The sequence below is a fragment of the Silurus aristotelis genome, assembly GCF_946808225.1.
Source record: "Silurus aristotelis genome assembly, chromosome: 20".
Lineage (NCBI taxonomy): Eukaryota > Metazoa > Chordata > Actinopteri > Siluriformes > Siluridae > Silurus > Silurus aristotelis.
In genome coordinates, this window is record NC_139593.1 from 20,549,696 (window position 1) to 20,564,848 (window position 15,153).

Here is a 15,153-nt window from a genome sequence, read left to right on the forward strand (position 1 = left end):
CTATTAAATAGAGAGAAAAAAAAATATAAGAAATTTATAATTTTATATATATATATATGCACTATTTAAAAACTTGTAAAATAATAGAATAAAAGTAATAAATACTATAGAATTAATAAATAAAAAATAAAGTAATAAGTCAAAACATTGTCTGTAAAATTAGAAACAGTCCAAAGGTGTTGCCCAGTTGTTGGTTTTTTTGTTTTGTTTTTTACATTAGATTTGTTTTTCTCCATATTTGTCTCTTAGCGTCTAACAAAGGTTCATAATCGTAGACGCCAACATAGACGTTGAATAATCATCAGCGATGTGAAACAAGAATGAAATCAAAGCAGGAAGCCTTCAGCTCTATTGCAGCTCAGACTATGAGAGATAAAAGGGGCTCGGCTAATTGGCTTTGTTTGGAGCTCTTGGAAAAGAATGGCCTCCTTCTTTCTTCATCTCTCTTTCGCCGAAAGGTTCAACTGTTTCACATTTTCATTACCCCTCTGTCCAAACCGCCAAACCGAATAACTAGCTTTAAAAACGTACTTCATTTGTGATACATTTTTATGAGAACACTATTATGTTGAAATATACTCATGTGACTCACTTGAAAGGAAAGAAAAGAAAAGAAAAGAAAAGAAAAGAAAAGAAAAGAAAAGAAAAGAAAAGAGAAACTTCTTACTTGTCAGATATACTTCACAGCACATGAAATTCTTTCTTAGGAAGTTGGACCTCAGCTTGGGCTCAAGAGTGGAAGGAGAAGACAATAAATCAGTTAAATGAGATGCAGAAAGAAATACAAAATTTCAGAAATCAATAAACCCTGAACAGATCACATGACAAAGTAAAATCATTTGGAAAGAAATGAATTATTATAAAAAATATATATATTTTGAAAAATAAAAAAAAATAAAAGAATTAAAAGAATTACATTTAAAAATTAAAGAATCCTGTGTAAAAATAAACAAATTATTTACAGATAATTTAATCAGATTTTGTAAAAAAAAAAAAAAATCACATGAAATGAAATAAAAAAAAAGATGAACAGATTTTTTATTATTAATTATTATTATTATTATTATTATTATTATTATTATTATTATTTCACTGCTCCTTTTCTCAAAACAGTAAATATTTCAATTGAAAAGCACCAACAGAATAGTTTTTTTGCCTGAACAAGCATGTGAAAAAAACATGACATTCTTGATCGGCGTTTTAACGAACACACGTGCATGTATAAAAGCTCACGCTAAATTTTGCTACGGCTGTGTCTCGGGATCGATAGCGTGCTCTCTGAACAGGCTCCAGACTGGAAGACGTTCGACGCGGTTATTCACCGCATCGCTTATTATCGGAAAGCAAGCAGAAATGTCAAGATCTTTAGCAAGCAAATGTCTCGGAAATGTCACCCGTGGATTCTGTCGCTGCTTCTGAGTCGCCTTTTTCACCTCGTGAAAAGTCCTGCCAGGGAATGAAATACAGAACAGCAGTTGAAAGGATTACGTCATTGTACGGATTTGGTGCAAAAACGTCTTTACGAGGTGAATTCTCCATTCTGATTGGTCAGAAAGTGTTGATTTTCTATACGCAATCATTCTAATTCTTTTTATATTAAATGTTTGAACCTTATATAGTGAAAAAGCAAAGAATAACAAAGGATCATGTGAAATTAATAATCATTTGAAAATAAATGAATCAAAGAAGATGAATTAAATAAAGAAATAGTTGTTCTTGTGCTCCTCGACATAAAACTAAATATTTCAACCAGACTTTCCATAACATTCCATTTAACTATAAACAGAAATAAAGCATTCTTCATTATTATTGTTTTTAATATCTTAGACCAGTTTCTGTAAAAAAAATAATAATAATAAATCCTGCAAAATGTGTCTAACAATCGTTTAGACTGGTGGAAGGGGGTCATTACTTCTTCATGAAAAGCCATGTTGATTATATCGTTCTTTTATTCTATGTCAGAAAAAGAAATCGCTTCTTCACAGACGTTCTGTTACAGTGCATCACTGCTGCTCAGGGGGACAATGCCATCTATAGGCCAGCGTCTGGTCTACCTGCCCTCACTGATACCCAAACTGCCATCAACTACATCTTCATCTATTACATTCAGGGAGCAAGGATGGAGGGAGGAAGAGAGGAAGGATGGATAAAAAGGATAAGTGAGACGAAGAAAGCAAAGGAGTCAGAAGGAAGCAAAGGCAGAGTGAGAGATGGAAAGACAGCGTACCTGTGGACATTGTACATAGACACAGCTTACCTGCGGACCCTCGCTCCCTCCCTCTCTCCCTCTCCCTTCCTCCCTCTCATTCTCTCTCATTCTCCCTCCCTCCCTCCCTCTCCCTCCCTCCCTCCCTCTCCCTCCCTCCCTCTCCCTCCCTCCCTCCCTCTCCCTCCCTCCCTCTCCCTCCCTCCCTCCCTCCCTCTCCCTCCCTCCCTCCCTCTCCCTCCCTCCCTCCCTCCCTCTCCCTCCCTCCCTCTCCCTCCCTCCCTCCCTCCCTCTCCCTCCCTCCCTCCCTCTCCCTCCCTCCCTCCCTCCCTCTCCCTCCCTCTCCCTCCCTCCCTCTCATTCTCTCTCATTCTCCCTCCCTCCCTCCCTCTCCCTCCCTCCCTCCCTCCCTCTCCCTCCCCCTCCCTCCCTCCCTCTCCCTCCCCCTACCTCCCTCTCCCTCCCTCTCCCCCTCCCTCCCTCTCTCCCTCCCTCCCTCCCTCCCTCTCTCCCTCCCGCTCTCCCTCCCTCTCTCCCTCCCTCCCGCTCTCCCTCCCTCTCTCCCTCCCTCCCGCTCTCCCTCCCTCTCCCCCTCCCTCTCCCCCTCCCTCTCCCCCTCCCGCTCTCCCTCCCTCTCCCCCTCCCTCTCCCCCTCCCTCTCCCCCTCCCGCTCTCCCTCCCTCTCCCCCTCCCGCTCTCCCTCCCTCTCCCCCTCCCGCTCTCCCTCCCTCTCCCCCTCCCGCTCTCCCTCCCGCTCCCCCTCCCGCTCTCCCTCCCGCTCTCCCTCCCGCTCTCCACCTCTCAATGACTCCACTTTATTGGTGTTTTTCATTACAGGGGATCCGTGTTTCATTATCATTTTTCATCAGACACAATACCGTCCAGACGGTGAAATAAAGCAGGCGTTATTATAGTGGGGGTTATAAAGGGGTGTTGGGGTATGTGATTACACTGATTTACACAACACACACATTGTTGTTGTGAATAGGAGTTGAATGGTGTGTGTGTGTGTGTGTGTGTGTGTGTGTGTGTGTGTGTGTGTGTGTGTGTGTAAGAGAGACTTTAAGCCTCTTGCTTCACGCCGCATAAGTGTCACCTCTGCCGCTGACTAGGGCGCAGGCGTTTCCGCGTTAGCAGGTGACACCGAACGGATGGCTTTGCTAACAAGCTTTAGCGAAGAGCGCTGGCTCTCGACGGGGGACGAGTGGCAGCCATTCGTCTCTGTCACATTAATGTTCAGGAGAGAAAATAGTTGTTAAGCCTGGTGCTAGCTAATTCCAGGCTAATTAGCCGGGACTGTAATGTGGATAATAGCTCAGAATGTACCGCCGACACTGCTAGCTGGGAGACATGGGGTTATTTACCAGGACGGGGCTGGTAGCCTTGTTCTCCTTGCTCATACCTCCAGGAATCTGACTAAAGTGTGTGTGAGTGTTTGTGTGTGTGTGTGTGTGTGTGTGTGTGTGTGTGTGAGAGAGTGTGTGTGTGTGTGGTCTGCTCCACAGGGACACTGTGTGATGCATGTCTTTAATAACAGGCCATTAGCGCTGTGCTGATGTAACAGGCAGTCTGTTCTTTTCGGGCAATTTGCTGGAAACGAGGGCCAATGGTTCGTGAATCGGAGGTTTGGTTTGTTCTCTCTTTCTCTCTCTCGTCCTCTTTCGTTGCCGTTTCCATCCCCTCGTCGCGATGTTTGCCGAGACGCTTTCTTCACCGCTGGCATCGGCTTTTATTGTTCTCGTTCTCAAAAACAAAACAAGCCTGACCAATTCAATGCTCAGCAGGAAGCCCTGGATTCCTTTCAGATCTGTTTATCATCACAAAAAAAAAAAAAAACATCAACCAGACAGTGTTTTGGAGCCTTTCGCTCGTCATAGAGGTTAAACAAAGTACACGTGGGAGAGCAGCAGGCACCGGATCACTCATCAGCCTCATCAGGCCCCCGAATCCAGCTCTCCATAATAGATCCATTTGTCATGCGAGGCCATAGAGAGCCTTTCGCAGGGTTTTTTTTGCTCCTCGTACCCCTACGGTGTCGCGTTCGGGCTGTACAGATGACCCACGAAGGCATCGGACGCCTGGGTAAATCAAGTTAATGGCGCGAGATGGCGCAGACAGAGAGCGCGTCTGGGAAATAAGTCAGGAGTTAACGTGTGGACTGCAACGCGGAATGATAAACATGGACGTGAGCCTTGAGAGAATGTGGAAAGAAAAAAAAAAACAACAACGAGGAGAAATCAGCTCAGGCTGTGCGAAATGGTCCAGGCTTCAATAAACAGCTCTACATCAGAGCACAGCTGAGGTCCAGTCCTGGTCCTCATCTCCAATTCTTTACCCACTGTATCCATATTGGGTCAAGAAAAATACGGAACAATCTTTTTTTTCACTCAGTGCAGAATATATAGATACAGTGAGGAAAATAAGTATTTGAACACCCTGCTATTTTGCAAGTTCTCCCACTTAGAAATCATGGAGGGGTCTGAAATTGTCATCGTAGGTGCATGTCCACTGTGATCTAATAATCTAAAAGAAAAATCCAGAAATCACAATATATGATTTTTAAACTATTTATTTGTATGATACAGCTGCAAATAAGTATTTGAACACCTGTCTATCAGCTAGAATTCTGACCCTCAAAGACCTGTTAGTCTGCCTTTAAAATGTCCACCTCCACTACATTTCGTATCCTAAATTAGATGCACCTGTTTGAGGTCGTTAGCTGCATAAAGACACCTGTCCACCCCATACAATTAGTAAGAATCCAACTACTAACATGGCCAAGACCAAAGAGCTGTCAAAAGACACTAGAGACAAAATTGTACACCTCCACAAGGCTGGAAAGGGCTACGGGGAAATTGCCAAGCAGCTTGGTGAAAAAAGGTCCACTGTTGGAGCAATCATTAGAAAATGGAAGAAGCTAAACATGACTGTCAATCTCCCTCGGACTGGGGCTCCATGCAAGATCTCACCTCGTGGGGTCTCAATGATCCTAAGGAAGGTGAGATCTCAGCCCAGAACTACACGGGAGGAGCTGGTCAATGACCTGAAAAGAGCTGGGACCACCGTTTCCAAGGTTACTGTTGGTAATACACTAAGACGTCATGGTTTGAAATCATGCATGGCAAGGAAGGTTCCCCTGCTTAAACCAGCACATGTCCAGGCACGTCTTAAGTTTGCCAATGACCATTTGGATGATCCAGAGGAGTCATAGGAGAAAGTCATGTGGTCAGATGAGACCAAAATAGAACTTTTGGGTCATAATTCCACTAAACGTGTTTGGAGGAAGAAGAATGATGAGTACCATCCCAAGAACACCATTCCTACTGTGAAGCATGGGGGTGGTAGCATCATGCTTTGGGGGTGTTTTTCTGCACATGGGACAGGGCGACTGCACTGTATTAAGGAGAGGATGACCGGGGCCATGTATTGCGAGATTTTGGGAAACAACCTCCTTCCCTCAGTTAGAGCATTGAAGATGGGTCGAGGCTGGGTCTTCCAACATGACAATGACCCGAAGCACACAGCCAGGATAACCAAGGAGTGGCTCTGTAAGAAGCATATCAAGGTTCTGGCATGGCCTAGCCAGTCTCCAGACCTAAACCCAATAAAGAATCTTTGGAGGGAGCTCAAACTCCGTATTTCTCAGCGACAGGCCAGAAACCTGACTGATCTAGAGAAGATCTGTGTGGAGGAGTGGGCCAAAATCCCTCCTGCAGTGTGTGCAAACCTGGTGAAAAACTACAGGAAACGTTTGACCTCTGTAATTGCAAACAAAGGCTCCTGTACCAAATATTAACATTGACTTTCTCAGGTGTTCAAATACTTATTTGCAGCTGTATCATACAAATAAATAGTTTAAAAATCATACATTGTGATTTCTGGATTTATTTATTTTTTTAGATTATGTCTCTCACAGTGGACATGCACTGTATATATATTACCAAATGTTTGAGGAAACCTGAACATAATTATTTATATAAACCTTTTCTTTCTGAACATTCCACATTCAGTCCCCTGAAGTGCAATCAACGTTCACATTAGTTAATTCGTGCTCTATCGCAGGAGAAAGCCCATCTTCACGGATCTCGTGCACAGGGGCGTTGGTTTGGATCGCCTGGATCAAGTGAAGAAGAAACTTCATGCATTCAAAAACGTTGTATACAATTGTGAACAAACTTTATGGGGAAGAACCACATATGGCTTATGGATATATAGACATATGGATCACTTATCTCCTACGCCCTGAGGACTGTCGAATCTGAAACTGGAAATGGAGACTCCTTCTATAAAGGTTAAAATTAGAATCAATATAATATTGGTAACATTGCGACATGACAGTAATTACAGATGATCAGATCAATTGATCAACTTTTTTTTTTTTTTTTCCCCAGTACAATCGATAACTATAGGGGATGAAAGTCTATTCTGCCCCCTGCTGGTCGCGGTTTTATTTTCCTCTAGCACTCCATGCTACGAGCAGCTGGTATTTGTCAGCAGGTAGCGGCTTCCTGCAGTCCCCCAGCAGATGGCCTGTAGTTTCTGGCACCGCAGACGCCGCTAGTTCCGTTTAAAATCCCCCCCAAAACACGCTCTTAGACACACACACATTCACACAAGCTCTCCCTCCAGGCCAAATTAGAGCCCATTAACAAAGTTACTCACGGACTTGCCGAAAAGCAAACGCAGAGCGTCTCCAGCTGATCCGGGACCTGCCACGCCGTCCTCTTTTGTCTGAGCGCTCGTACGAGGACCACCTGCCTGCCACGGTGACGGATCCCGGAGACTTCGCTTTCTGAGGACGTATAAAGAGACAGGATAATGTATGGGCCTCCGACTACGTGCCCTCGAAATCAGCCAGTGTGTGTACATGTTAGTGTGTGTGTGTGTGTGTGTGTGTGTTTCCCAGGAGGCGCCTGGAAGAAATCGAGCTCTTGTGCAGTAAATATGAAAAAATATCGCCCTGATTTATTGCGGCTTTAATTACCAGCTGTTGACGGGACTTCAGTCCTGCGAGAGATCCTCCATGTCACCTCTTCACTTTGTCTGAGAATGAAGATTAATCACTCTTTTTTCTTCCATTCTTTCTTTTTTTCTCCATAATCCCCACTGTAGTGCTCAGTCACAGACATGACACCGTATAATCCTTGTGTCACGCCTCAGAGCAACGCAAACCACTTGATGTGTTTTTCTTTTCCTTTTTTTTTGGAATGATCCTTTATTTTTCCATCGTGTAACAAGGTCGAATTTGTAGCACAGAATTAGCATTAGCGTGCATTTAACTAGCCTTCATGCGAACGCTATGACGACACTAACGACATCATGGTCGCAAATCTCTGAAACTGGAAATGGAGACTCCTTCCATAAAGGTCAAATTTGAATTAATGTAATATTGGTAACATTGTCACATGACAGTAATCCATTAACATTAACAATCAGTTTGGCTCGTTGTGGGGGGGTGCGGGGGTGGTTGGGTTGGGCGGGGCGGCAATAAAATGATTAACATAAATGTGTATGATTGGACGGACAGGAGACACGGAAAAAATAAATAGAACAGCTGATCAGATCAATTAATCTACTTTTTTTTTTTTTACTATCGATAACGATAGGGGATAAAAGTCTATTCTGCCCCCTGCTGGTCGCTGTTTTGTTTTCCTCCAGCGCTCCTCTAGTGCTTTGCGTTAAGTTTCTGGTTTTGATTCGAAAATGAAAAGCAAATGACAAAATGACAGGGTGGGATCCAAAGGTTTTCTCGTTTTTCGTTTCTTGCCAGCTTGTTTGATTTAGCTGTCGAGTCAAAAATAATATTGCAGAACCTGAAACTAAATGAACTATAAAAACCTCGGGTATTAGCTCAGGTTATAATACGACTAAAAACTAGCTAGCATCATAATTTGTATGTGAAATAGTTTTTTCTTTTGTGCAAATGAAACACAACCAGTTTTTCTACTCGTGTAACAGTTTTTTGTCAACATTACTCTCGATTTCCCTCGATTTGATCGTGTAGCAGTAGGAAGCACACGAGCCGGCTTCACCTCCACTTATTATTCCGAAGCAGTGCCATGAAGGCTTGCCTCAGATTTTATAGATTGCACATCATGTCTGATTTGCTTGAGTAATATCTAATCACTGCTGTAATATTCGTGGCTTTGTCCTGCCTGTATCGACTGGTCTAATGGGCTAATCAGCTAACTGCCTAATTGGATAATAGTTTTGTCATAATTACAGACGGCAAGCATTACAGTAAAGTAAATATGCCAGGAAATCTAATGAGTGTCAGACTTCAGTTTGTTTCGGGGGGGTAATACTGATTACCCTTGTACCCACCCCTTCGTGCCCACCGCCATGATCCCAGATGCAACGTTTGACCGTAAATCCGGCCGGAACCAAATAACATGATTCGAAATGAAACCTGTGTCTGTTCGACGTTGATCGGTTAATCCAACGTCATTATCAAATCTGAAGAAAGCTCTAAAAAGCTCCAATGAAACATTGAAAGCGTTTGAAGGACACTGAGACAGGATTGTACTGTACTGAAGGAGTCGTCAGCCGCGATAAGAACAAATCCTGGATCCGTGTTTCTCATTCGCACCTGGAACATAACAATTACAACAACGTAAGCAAACTATTACAGAAACATGGTGGATTATTGATTTACTACAGGCATGTTCCTGTTGTTTCTATGCAACAAACGCCGCCGTTTTATCATATCGCATAATGACTTTCATTTCACTAAAAAAAGCCTTTGCTCGATGTGCAGCTTTACGCATCCCAAACATTTCCCCAAACATTCAGCCAAAAGACTTGCCAAAGATGTTCTTCACTAGTTCGAGGTTTCTTGTTTATCCCAGAGCATTTTAAATGGATTCAGGTGCGATGACTGGGCATGACAGATTCCACTTCAAAAGGCAGTTTGCTCTCTAAATAACGCTTGAAGACCTCGGATGTACACTTACGGATGGAATTGCGTGATGTTGAAGTATGGAATCGAAGCCATGTTAGTTCCTTTTACTAACCCAAATACGTCTTCGACCTTATCTGCTTCAGAACAACCTCAAACCTTAAGCTTCCACCTCCATGTGTGACTGTGGGGTGTGAGGGAGTCTCATCACATCGTGTCTCTCTTCTTTTGTTAGAGACAAAAATGGGCATTTTGGACACCACAGAACTTTCTTCAACTCGTTCAACATCAAATTGTGTGTTTTTGGAAGAAAGGAACATGCATGTGTCTCAAAATCCATTAAATTCCCGATGTCTTTTGACGTACGCTGTGTATGAGAAATCCAGCAGATATTCGACCCCAGTGTGGCAGGAAATGGACTTTGTCCCTCTGCTGCTGAGCTTTAAGATCCGTGCCTTACATTTGGTAAAATGTCCTGCGCCAGCGAACACGTCCCCTGTGATGAATAGCTGGAATTAAAGATCATAAATGGCGCTGAACTTCATTATTACGAAAAACTGCTCAGCTTTTTTCTCCACCTTTTAGTAACCTAAAAGATCCTGACAACGAATTCACGAAAATGTTCTGAAGTTAAGCGCAGTCACTTCGCTGCAAGAACACGAATGGCTTATAGACACTAATGTACGTAAAACACGTCCTTGTTGTGAGAACGAATTAATAAACCCATGAAACAACCTGGTATTCGTTTGTTTTCCTGGTGTGGTCACCTACATCGTGTACCTGATTAGTTGGTGTATTTATAACATTTTCAGTCTTTCTGAAGGCATTTTTATTGTGTTGCTATGATTCAGACCTTGTTTTTTAACAGATTTGTTTTTGTAATGCTGATCGTTAATTACGTTAGTTATCTTTTTTACTTTCCTGATCATAGATCGTTCTTGCTTTTGCGCAAGATGGTCTAAGCTTCAACTATGCATTTGCACGCTTGAGTAGAAGTCGACCGATTCATCGGATTCGATAGTTGATTGTGAGAAATATAGGCAAAAAAAAAAAAAAAAAAAGTACATATAGTTTTTCCAGGTTGATTTATACAGTTCGACAGCGGCCTCTGGAGGCGAATCACTGACGCACTTGCTGTTAATCTGAAGGGTGTTTTTTTTTATTCATTGATGCAACTGTGTTTATTTTTTTTGGAGTGTAACTTTCTGTTTTAGTTAAAATGCGTGTCTTTCATTTTGCTCACTATTTATTAACATAAATAACATATTCATGTTTATTTTATTTAGCACATTTTCATGATTCAGTACTTTTTTTTTTTTTTTTTTTTATAAAGTTTAGTACTATTTTACATGGAGTGTTGTGTTTTTTTTTTTTTTTTTTTAATTCCAATATGCTTTTTATATTAACTATCTGTACCAGAAAAGTTTGGTGGATCTTCCAAGCTACAGCCTCTGTGTACCATTCCTGTATTGTGATCCCTCGAATTATTCATTATTCGTCTAAACAACATCTTCCAGCTTTTCATTCACCACCCTAGATCTCCTAGCCGTTATCCGTCCTGTGATCCGCCTCGTTTAAAATGCACTGCGTCGGCCCATGAGCTCATTGTGTATACTTACGTGCTTTTTGGTGGTGTGGTTTAGAGGGACCCTGCAGTGTGCAGTGTAAACTGTGAAAGCACTGAACTGTGACAAAACCAACACGGTGAAACTGGCGGCCAGGTCTCGGTCCACGGCACTTCGACTGCGCAATACATACTCCCAAAACATTCACGTTCTGGAAAGGTTGGAGTGCAAACATATTGGGACATGCAAGTTCTCTTTAGTTATTTCTCTTAGTCACAAAACATGAGAACATGTAACAAGAAATAAATGATTAATTCATAATTTATTAAAAAACAACATGCGCCAAGAGCCATAAGGTTAAAACTTTTTTCAGCATCTTAAAAATGATAAATGTAGGATTTCTGCTTGAACATCTGCTTGAACCATTGTTTTTCCAGAATACTCATTATTTTATTACTATATAAATGATATATATTTATTATTATATAAATGGCGCAAACATTTAGACAAAAAACAGTATGTAGACGCAAATTTCCTACAGTATAAAACTATACCACTATACTTTTACCGCCATAATCTAGAAATTAGAGGTCAACCGATTCATTGGTTTTGTTTAATTAATTAGCACCGATAGCTTATTGCTGGAACTATTGGAAAAATCCAAACCGATAGTTTTTCCCGGCTACCGGGTAGCTGTCATTACGAGAGCGGCTTCTAGAGGCGAACCGCTGACGCCACGTGCTGTTTTTTATTTTTTTTACACGCGAAGACAGACAAAAAAAAATCTGTTGATTAATCGCTAATCAGCAAGAACGATCCAAACAAGCTTTTAGTATCAGTCAAATCCAATCGGTCAACCTTTAATAGAAATCACGGAAACTGATGCATTTTGTATAATTATTTTGTATGCCTTTGTGTGTTCAACATTCTTCCAAAGCATGGATTAAAGGATTTCAGTCCTATCGCATGACAACTCGATTTTCGTTCGCCCGCAGTAGACGACGTTTTCAATTTCAGTCTGGGAAAATAGACAGAAAAGACCGGATGACAGAAGTACTCATGTCTGAGCTGGAGCCGAGCCCTCGTGTCCTAACGAACTGCCCTAATTGAGATCCGAGTCAACAAAACGGGGAGGTTGATAATGGAGGGAGCAATTTAATTACCCTCCTCTTACAGGCCCTACTTCCAGACACTCAGGAAACAATTAAGTCCCTCTTAGCGTGCCTAATGGCCCTGAGTCCGGCTTATTCGCCCTTATTCTATTAATAACCCATAAACGATGAGGGATCTTCGGCCACCGACGGCACGACATCGAGAACCATTTAGGAAATGGGGCGGCTAATGTTTTTATTTTGTTCGCTGATGGCCAAACAAAGAGCAGCGAAGGCACACAAGAGTCTTCCTCTCATAACGCCGATGTACTGAAAATTATACCGAGACTCAAATATCTCGTATCTGACACAGTTTTTGGATTTTTATTAGCTAGTAGGCACATTCATTATGGAGTTGAAATTTCATTTCGGTGCTAATTGAAGTACAAGCGGAAAAAACCCAGCAGAAAAAAAAAAAAAAAGAAAAACGAGGTGTGACCGGGCCGTTCCTGCGAGATGTTTCCTCCGCCGTGCTTCCTGCGTGCACAGGAAACGAGCGCGACTGAAAAATGACCTTTAACCCTCTCAAAACAAGAGAACGCCTCTGGGGGCCCAAATCTGCTGGTGTCGTCTGATTCGAAATCGTAACCATAACAGAAACTTTTTCCCGACTGCGTGATTATGTCTGTACGAATCAAATTGTACAACTTTAAAAAAAATATTTTCCCTAAAAAAATCTGCTCTGAATGAATTCTGTGACTGTTAATGCGGGTGCTCACCGGCCAGAGTGGATCTTTACTTTAACTCAACTACGTGGTTTGTGTACTTTGTCCACCACTGTCATCAGACAGACAGACAGACAGACAGACAGACAGACAGACAGACAGACTCTTTATTCATCCTAAAGGGAAATGTACAAAGTTGGGAGCTCAAGCCGCAGCACCACAAATCTGCCACTGTTGGACCCCTTAAGCAAGGCACTTGAACCGATCTGCTGCAGGGGGCTGTACATGGGCTGACCGTGAGCTCTGACCTCGGCTTTTCCTGACAAGGAAGAAGGTGCGAAAACAGCGTCTGTGATTCAACACTAGAATTCTCACCTGCCCCGCAGGAGGCCTGGGTTCACTGTAATACTGATAAATGTTTGGGGTAGCGTAGCAGAATGTTGGGGGTTCAAGCCCCAGTATCATCATTGAAGATGAGTGTTTCTCACGACCTTTCAATCACAAGTCCAACATCTTTACCGCTGAGTTACCACCCTCCGAGACGAGCCTGAGGCTTGAGCCCCAGGGAGGACAGGTTATGTTCACAATGCACACTACCTGTGTGATGAACTCCACCTGCTCACTGAAACACGCTTTGCACTTGTTCCTCGTTCCTTCAGGCCGACCATCTCCACACTCTTGTATCTTCTAGGAGAAAAGGCAGTGTGTGTCCTCTTGTCCCTATATAAGAAAAGGAGACAGTATAAAGTGTAATAACAGCCTTGTGAACTTCTCTCAGCAATGCCATGTATGTAAATCAGTAAAGAAAAGATGATGACATAATCCTTCTCTGTTTTTTTTTTTTTTTTCCTGTGGAATATTCGCAGGAGAAACTGTTTCCTGTTCAAACGATGTCACAAAATTCACACGGTTCCTGACTTTTGTCTGATGTGCAAACAGGATTATCTGCGCAGGCACCTTTCTAACCTCTGGCTTTATCTCTGGCTGCCATGACGAGTCCCTTTATCTCGACTCATATCTCTCACACACACACACACACACACACACACACACACACACACACACACACACACACACACACACAGGTCTGTATGACAAAAGTGAACAAAACTACTGGAACATCTGACAATTTTTTTTCCCAGCCATATGTGGTGATGCAGTAAAACTCAATTTTCCCTTCACTTGAAACCTTCAAACCTGTTCCAGCATAACCATGCCCTCTGAAAGTCAGCTCCATGAAGATCTGCTTTCCATGGGTTGTGTGTGGAAGATCTCCTAAAATAGATCCCTGCCCTCAACCCAGGCCTCCTCACCTTACCCACATCAATACCTGAATCTACTTACAACTTTAAAAGGATGAATGAATCTCCTCAAATCTCCACAAGATCTAGTGGAAGATCTTCCCAGAAGAGTGGAGGTTATGAAAAGAGCAAACGATGAGATGTGGAGTAGCTCAAAAATGAAAGATATACCGATCTTAGGGTGATATAGTGTGTGTATGCAAAGAATAAACCACACCCTGTTCTGCTGTAAATGGCTGAAAATAAGGTGTGGAATGATGAAGTCACTGTTGATTGATTTTTACACTGTTCCACTTGGCAGGCGATGAAAACACTCGACTCGATGAAGACTTGGTTTCTAATCATCAATTTGCTAAAGTGCCTTCTGACTTCTAACTCATGGCCCTTTCACAAACGCCTTCATAGTGCAGAAGAAAAAAAAACAGACCTTCTTTCCTGTTGTGTCTGCAGGAAGATGAAGCTCTACCTCTACCATGTTAACCTGTATTTTATGTGACTCTCAGGACGCGCCTCGATCTCCGTTAAGTGGTGATACATCGTATTTACGTAACAGCAGTAGCGCTGGGAGAAGAAACTCAAGAAAATCGATTAAAATGCTGGCCACATTGGTCACTTTCTAGATAATAAAAGTATGGCGCATTTAATAAGATTATTGTTTATATAGAGCAACAGCGCCCTCTAGTGTTAGAACCCGGTTTAACTGAAAGTATTAAATACTAACGCTTCTGACTATAATACATGACACAAATTAGAGTATTGATTACAAAAAAAAAAGACCACATATGCAATTATATCGCATAATTCACAAAATCTTAGTGAGAATAATAAAAACATGTATTTGCCAAAGAGAAAATGCAGTAGGCGAATATCATTTTAAACTGCGCGTGCTATTACGTCACAACGACGCCGGAAGTTAGCGGTCATTTCTGGAAGTTTCAGCAACATTCACTTTAAAACAATAAATAAATATAGGCAAATACATTCCACACAACACTCACTTTAAAAAGCAGGCTTCATCTTTTTATGTTTAATTTTTAGCAACTTGGTCGCCAAAATAATGCGCTTTTTTATGTTCAACATTTCTTACACCGGTGTAAGAACACCGAAACGCACGTTGGAGAGATAAATAAATCCCCCGGATGTGATAGAACGCTCTGATTGGTCCAGAAGTCTTTCGTGTTTCTGGGGGATGTAGTTTGTAACACTGGACTACAGAATGTTTTTTAAAGTGCGTAGAGATGTATTTTGAAAAAGAATGACGCTTTATTGTTTAAAATAGGTTAATACAAGACAAAGGATGATCGCATGGTGGTTTTGAGTGATATTAAGTTGATAACAGGTAAGAATGGGATGAAAAACGTGCACGG

General features: G+C 42.1%; 1 protein-coding gene across 3 annotated transcripts; it reads right to left on the reverse strand.

Moving 5' to 3' along the window:
* Positions 1–1,103: 1,103 nt before the first annotated feature.
* LOC310715533 (uncharacterized protein) lies at positions 1,104–14,879 on the reverse strand. 3 transcript variants are annotated; one of them, XM_083522013.1, is made up of 4 exons: positions 14,004–14,614; positions 13,083–13,205; positions 6,869–6,998; positions 1,104–1,446 (listed from the first exon to the last, which is right to left on the reverse strand). In XM_083522013.1, the coding sequence occupies exons 1-4, from the start codon at positions 14,129–14,131 to the stop codon at positions 1,366–1,368; spliced, it is 462 nt and encodes a 153-aa protein (XP_083378139.1). In that variant the 5' UTR covers positions 14,132–14,614; the 3' UTR covers positions 1,104–1,365. The 3 variants fall into 3 exon arrangements, 1 of the variants encoding a protein (XP_083378139.1); XR_014530355.1 differs by lacking the exons at positions 1,104–1,446; positions 13,083–13,205; positions 14,004–14,614 and adding exons at positions 7,191–7,249; positions 8,616–10,466 and having other exon boundaries at positions 6,598–6,998; XR_014530356.1 differs by lacking the exons at positions 1,104–1,446; positions 6,869–6,998; positions 14,004–14,614 and adding an exon at positions 14,785–14,879 and having other exon boundaries at positions 7,774–13,205.
* Between the last annotated feature and the right edge of the window lie 274 nt (positions 14,880–15,153).